Source organism: Capricornis sumatraensis, chromosome 5 (genome assembly GCF_032405125.1).
Source record: "Capricornis sumatraensis isolate serow.1 chromosome 5, serow.2, whole genome shotgun sequence".
Lineage (NCBI taxonomy): Eukaryota > Metazoa > Chordata > Mammalia > Artiodactyla > Bovidae > Capricornis > Capricornis sumatraensis.
Window position 1 is genome coordinate 110798665 of NC_091073.1, and position 6714 is coordinate 110805378.

Genomic DNA, 6714 nt, shown 5'->3' on the forward strand with positions numbered 1-6714 from the left:
TACTTCACCCCACATTAGGAGCCAGCTTGGTGTGGCCGGGGGGGGGGGGGGGGCACACTTGGGGAGTGAGCAAGGGAATTTATGGTTTGTTCAGGAACACCCCCTCCCCCCACCCCGCCAGCAGGAGACCCAGTGACGCCTTCCCTGAATTTTCTATCAGGCCTCTGATCCATTTCTATTGCATAAAAAGCACCAGTGGTCACGAACCCGCCTGCCACTGCAGGAGACCGAAGAGGCGGCTCCATCCCTGGGCGGGGAAGATCCCCTGGAGCAGGAAATGGCAACCCACTCCAGTATTCGTGCCTGCGAAATCCCACGGACATGGAGGCCTGATAGGCTACAGTCCATGGAGTTACAAAGAATCGGACACGACCGAGCACGCTCCCACGCAGAAGTTCGAAAGAGGCCAAGAACTCCGGTCAGCAACAAGCCTCCTCTGGTTCAGAGAGGTCAACAGGCTTGCCAGAGGTGCACAGCTAAGTGTAGAGGCGAGCATTTCAAACCTCGCCCCTTTGCCCCACACTCCTCCCCAGGGCAGGATAGTCACGCCCCCCCCCATCCCCCCGAACAGAGCGGGTGAGCACACCTGCGAGCTCCCCAGGGGACCCCCTCACCCTCGCCCCCCGCGGGTGCCCACCGCACCCACCAACCGCCCACCGAACCCTGTCCCGCCCCCGGGAGGAGGAGGCGCGGCCCGGGCGGGTCGGGGGCGGTCCTCGGGGGAGGTGGGGGGCGGGGGCGGGGCCGCCGCGCTCTGCAGGAAGGACGCAATCGCCGCGGGTTTCCGGGGGCCAAGTTCGCTTCGCGATCACGAGTCTGCAGCATGGGGTCCGTGCCCCGAACACTCGAGCTGTTCTACGATGTCCTGTCCCCCTACTCCTGGCTGGCCTTCGAGGTGACGCCGGGGAGCAGCTTCGCCCGGGGCTTGGGGAGACAGATGCAGAGGGAGGGGTCAGCAAATAGCGCGGGGACCTCGGTCTCGTGAATTTCCTGACAGTGCCCAACGCGGTTTAGGGCAAGCAGGTAGAGAGCCAGGACTGAAGGTCACTTTGTTGATAAACGGGATATGGTCGCTGGCTCCAGGTAGAAGGAACCTTTATGTCTTCAGGCTGGGGTTTCCCATACTGGCTTGGAAGATGAGCAACTCCAGGAATCCAGAATATAAGCCCTCCGATGTCAGTTTTGGGGGGTGGGGTGCAGAACAAGTAAAAACTGTCCACAGGAGCAGAGATCCTGGAATTGATAACTAGGAACTGAGAGAGTTTTGCCCTTTCAAACCAAATTTAGGGTGTCCTCCTAACCCTTTCTCCGCGCCTATAGACTGGCTGATCAGTGCCATCAAACACCCTTCTCTCCCTCAGCCCTTTTCACTCTCCGTCTCCACCCCTCCCTGCAGGTCCTGTGCCGATATAAGAATATCTGGAACGTCAGCCTGCAGCTGCAGCCCACGTTAATTGGAGGGATCATGAGAGACAGCGGTACAAAGGCAGCGGTGTTTTTGGCGGGGATTTGAGGGCAGACATTTCAAATGTCTAGGGGAGCGGCCCTTCCACTGGGTCTCCTTATTGGCAGCAGCAGCTAGTAATATGTCCGCTGCCTGATACCCAGGTAGGTGCATCCCCCGTCTGGGACCCTCAGGTGATCTCTCATCAGTAAGCCCAACTTTCCCCTTGCAGGAAACCAGCCGCCAGCTATGCTTCCCCGCAAAGCCGTATACATGAGAAGTGACGTTAGGCTCCTGAGCCAGCATCTCCAGGTTCCCATCCACTTCCCCAAGGATTTCTTCTCTGTGATCCTTAAGAAAGGTGAAGAGAGTGGGATATGGATGGAGCATAAGGTTTCAGCAGTGGATTTGGCGATTTCAGGGCCAGAAAGGAGGGGTTTCGTTGATTCCATTAAGTGAAGGAAACTTTGGGAAAGCTCAGCATCAGAGCTGATCATGCAGAAGGTTGTGGAGACAGAAGGGGAGGGAAAGCAGGATGGATCAGTGATCAGAATCGCAAATGGGAGGCTGAGGGTGATGGAGCCCTGGCGGGTGGGGGGCTGGGGGGAGTTGAGAAGGAGGAAAAACCTGGTCTTCATGGGAAACAAGCTAGAGAAGGCCCCTCTCCAAGTGCCTCTGCCCCACAGGAAGTTTGACAGCCATGCGCTTCCTCACCGCGGTGAAGATGGAGCACCCGGAGATGCTAGAGAAAGTGTCCAGAGAACTGTGGATGCGCGTCTGGTCACGGGTGAGGGGTGGGCTCTGGGCAACCACTTTCGGGGAGACCCAGGATGACTTGGTGACCCTCCCCTAGGCCTAGAGTCCAGGTCCTGCCCTCCTCTTTGTTCACTGACCTGGTCCACTGGCCTCCATCTCACTCCTCACTTTGCCACCCCCTCATACTGACTGTCCTCTTCCCAGGATGAAGACATCACAGAGCCCCCGAGCATCCTGGCTGTGAGTGTTCCCACTCCTCTCCTGGGTAATCTGAGGACAGTTGACCTCTGGGGGCAGAGAGGACATTGTTTATTATTGGGTGAAAGAGGTCATAGTTACCGGGGGAGAAAGGAATTTTGAGAGGCCAAATTACTAAACGGTTGGAACTAAGAAGACTCTCAAAAGAATGTATCACGGGTGAAAAAGGAAACATGTACTTGATCAAAGAAGGTGGTACATGCAGTACCTGCAGATGTGGAGACTTGAAGTAGTGGCAAGTCGTGGCCCTAAAAACTGCAACACAAACCTCAACGTCACATCTAAGAGACATAAAAAACAGGCTTTGGAAAGACAAAGAGAGATCACTGACTCAAGCCAGAAGTACAGAAAGTCCGAGTGAGAAAAGTGGAAATAGCTCCAAATGTCAAAATGTGTGCCAGCCATATTTAGATGTAAAAAAGTTTTTCTTCAGGATTAAATCAGGAAATTCAACACTGCATTTTTTCCCCTTAAGTTTCTTCCCCCCTTAACCCATAAGGGTTTCCCTTGTGGCTCAGCTGGTAAAGAAACTGCCTGCAATGCAGAAGACCTGGGTTCGATCCCTGGGTTGGAAAGTTCCCCTGGAGAAGGGAAAGGCTACCCACTCCAGTATTCTGGCTTGGAGAATTCCATGGACTGTATAGTCCATGGGGTTGCAAAGTGTCGGACACGACTGAGTCACTTTCACTTTCACTTTAAGTTTACAAGATAGGAGAAGGCAATGGCAACCCACCCCAGTACTCTTGCCTGGAAAATCCCATGGACGGAGGAGCCTGGTAGGCTGCAGTCAGCTGAGGCATATTCAAATGTAATATATAAAATGACAAGTCACAAAAAAAGTTAAATGTGTAAAGCATGCCCAGTATATCCTCCTGTGTTTTCATTCCTGCAAAGTCTATGCATTGGCTTGCTTTTTCATTTAATATTTAATAATCATTTCCCATGTCATTTAAAACTGTTGGAGAGAATAACTGTTAGGTTCCACATAGCATTCCATTCACTGGGTGTACTTCTGTTTACTGAACCAGTTCCCTGTTGTTGAGCACTTGGCCAAAATAAACTTCGCTGATGTAACCGGGTCAAAAACAAGAAGTCATGCCTGACTTCATATTTCCCACTCCAGGTCAAGGGGGTCAGGTTGCAATACTTGTCAACCCCAGCTATGTATTAAAATCACTTACAGCACCTGGACACCACCACCCAGAAATTCCCATGTAATTTGTTCTCGAGGATGACATCCAAACTGAGATTTTCAAAAAAGCTCCCCCAGGATATTCTAATATGTGCGGCCAAAGTTGAGAATCACTGATCCCAACAAACCCCAAAGTGAAACCTTTAACATTCTCTGAAGCCAGACGCTGGTGGCTGCAGCCATGTGCCCTGTCCAGAGTCCTCAGGAAATTCTATTGGAATTAGAGCCCAGCCCTTGGATTCAGGAATTCTGAGAAGTAGGAAGGCATGAGCCCCCAGCTTAATGTCAAGGGACTTGGATTCTAGCATTGGTTCTGCTACTAACAAGCTCTTTAGCACTGACCAAAATATGTACCATTTCTGGACTGGAGGCTCCTTGTCTGCTTTGTTTTGGCTTTTTCCCATGTTTATTTATTTGGCTGCACCAGGTCTTAATTGTGACATATGAACTCTTAGTTGCAGCATATGGGTTCTGGTTCCCTGACCAGAGACTGAACCCAGGTCCCCTGCACTGGGAGCACAGTCTTCAACCACTGGACCACCTGGGAAATCTTTCCTGACCTGTTAATGAAGTGGTTGGGAAGCTGGCCTCTCAAAATGCCCTCTGGCATTAAATTTCTACAATTATGACTCTTTACCACCCACTCTTTCTACCAATCTCATGATTTTGAAGGCAAAAAACATAGCCCCTCTTGGCAAAGACAGACCTCCACTCATGGGTAGGTAAAAGTGCTGTGGATAATGTGGGGGCAGAAAATAAAATGACCAGAGTTTTCTCCTGAGATTCCCACCTGCACTAACACGGACACACTTGTTTTCCCTACCACATCCCTTCAGGCTGCAGAGAAGGCTGGCATGTCCATGGAACAAGCCCAGGAACTTCTAAAAAGGGTCTCAACACCACAAGTGAAGAACCAGCTCAAGGAGACTACTGAGGCAGCCTGCAAATACGGGGTGAGCAATTCTGTCCCCACCCCTGTGCTGAGACAGAGAATCTTGACCAGGTCCCCAAGCTCCTGAGCCCAAGTTACTCCCCAACTGTGAGTCCTCCGAGATCTCCAAGATCACCCTTATCCTCTTCCTTCCTTTCCCTGGGCCCAAGGAAAGGAGGGAGAGAGCTAGATGGTGAGAGAGGAGACAGAAAACTCTCCTTAGAACCCTGGAACCTCTGGAACCTCTCATCGAATACCTCTGGCTACTTTGTGTCTATGACCTCAGACCAGTGTTGACTTGCAGCTTTCAACCACAGCCCTGTAACCACCTGCTCCTTCGCCCTCCTGCCCTGTTACTTCTCCAGGCTTTTGGGCTGCCCATCACTGTGGCCCACCTGCATGATGAAACCCACATGCTCTTTGGCTCCGACCGGATGGAGTTGCTGGCACACCTGCTGGGTAAGTTACACGTTCAGACTGACTGCCCTTGAGCCCACCCCTGCATTAGATCAGTTGCCCAGAAGGATGGATTCAAGAATTAAAAAAAAAATGTTCTAGGCACTTCCGATAATGGAACCTCATACAGAGGTAGGTGTGCTTGAGGTGGAGTGGGGAGGGGCCACCTTCTTCTACAGGAGAGAAGGAAGCCTTCCGTACCCAGCACCCAGAAGCTCTTCCTGGAGAGAATCCCTGAGGGCTTGTGGGGCCTCTGACTCATGATCTTTTCTATTCAGGAGAAAAGTGGATGGGTCCTGTGCCTCCAGCTGTAAACCCCAGACTTTAAGCCCAAAGCCCTGAGGAAGCAAGACGATTGGTATTAAAAAGCAAACCATCTGCTTACCCCTCCTCCACTGTGGGGCCCTGGGACTCTGGTTTCCTATCTGATAGAGGTTCTTGTCCACTCTTGGGGTATGCTGGGGGGCGGGGGGGGCAGGCAGGACAATACACTATCTGCCGTTAGTCTCACCAAGTGCCTCTGAGAACCTCCAACTCTGCTTTTCACAGAATAAACCTAATGCCATTAGGCATCATATTCCTCAGTCTGTGTCCTCCCTTGTGTTTATCTGTCCTTGTTCCTACAGCCACATCCTGGCCACTCTAGGTGTTTGAAAAGAACAGTTCTAAAAAAAAAAAAAAAAAAAAAAGAACAGTTCTTTGTGTGCCCCCAGCCCTTTGCCCCACTTTGGGGCAGCTTATGTGAAGGGAACAGGAAATAGTCCCTCTTTCTCTTCTACAGAAGCTTCTTAAGTCTGTCAGAGACAGAAAGCTAAGCCAGATGGATTCTGCAACTAACCAGTTGGGCACTGTCTTCTGACCAGCCATGGTGCCTGAGACACAGGCTGGGGCCGGAAGCCCAGGGGAAGTGGAGGCTAGCGAGAACCCCAGCATGGCTGAGCTTGCATCCAGATGTTTAAATGGGGTCCGGCTACTCTGACCAGCAGGGGCTGGGAGAGGCCGTGCCAGGAGACTGGCCAGAGCTGCCAGGGCCTGAAGAAGTTGCTCATCCCCTCAGGGTGCCTTCCCCTCACCCACAAAGCAGATCCCAAGGAAAAGCCAGGCCTCTCCCTGGCCCACTATGACCCCTGTTCCCTCCCCAACAAACCTATAGTTTTCCCACTCCCCCCAGTTAATCACTGAGAGCTCCTACTCTTTCTATGCACACTGTGCAATCATCAGAATGCCTCGTGTTTCAGTAGGGTCTGGACTTCTTGGAGAAGACTCTCTTCGGATGCTGAAACCACACTTGGATGCCTGTGTGGTGACTTCGATGGCTCAGAGGGCTTTCGGAGTTTAGATGCCTCTTCCCTTTGCTATCTTCTCATCTCGTATTTCTGGCTTTCTCATCTCCTATCCTATGTTCCCTTCTTTTCTCCCATCACTTTCAGTCTTCCTCCTCTCCCCCTTTTTTCCATTATTCCAGCACACTCCAAGACTTCAACTCATCCTGACGAGGCATACCTGTAATGGAATGTCACAAGTATATCCCCAAATAAGCACACTGTTTCTCCAAAGGAGACCTGTGACAATGTGCAACTAATGCAAAAATAAAAATATGAGAACCATAAGGGCAAATTAAAACAAAAAGGAGAGGCTTCCCTGGAAGTCCAGTGGTTAAGACTCTGAACTTCCAAT

The 6714-nt window shown here is 51.4% G+C and overlaps 1 protein-coding gene across 3 annotated transcripts; it reads left to right on the top strand.

Moving 5' to 3' along the window:
* Nucleotides 1-799: 799 nt before the first annotated feature.
* Nucleotides 800-5486, top strand: GSTK1 (glutathione S-transferase kappa 1). 3 transcript variants are annotated; one of them, XM_068973110.1, is made up of 8 exons: nt 800-895; nt 1397-1478; nt 1677-1805; nt 2131-2231; nt 2405-2440; nt 4487-4603; nt 4947-5040; nt 5316-5486. In XM_068973110.1, exons 1-8 carry the CDS (start codon nt 824-826, stop codon nt 5363-5365), a joined length of 681 nt encoding a protein of 226 aa, XP_068829211.1. In that variant the 5' UTR covers nt 800-823; the 3' UTR covers nt 5366-5486. The 3 variants fall into 3 exon arrangements, with proteins under 3 accessions (XP_068829211.1, XP_068829212.1, XP_068829213.1); XM_068973111.1 differs by lacking the exon at nt 2405-2440; XM_068973112.1 differs by lacking the exon at nt 1677-1805.
* Nucleotides 5487-6714: the final 1228 nt, after the last annotated feature.

Coding starts and splice junctions, on each gene's coding strand:
- GSTK1 (XM_068973110.1), top strand. CDS start 824: ATGGGGTCCGTGCCCCGAACACTCGAGCTGTTCTACGATGTCCTGTCC. Junction 1,479..1,676: donor AGGGATCATGAGAGACAGCG/GTACAAAGGCAG, acceptor TTCCCCTTGCAG/GAAACCAGCCGCCAGCTATG. Junction 5,041..5,315: donor GTTGCTGGCACACCTGCTGG/GTAAGTTACACG, acceptor TTTTCTATTCAG/GAGAAAAGTGGATGGGTCCT.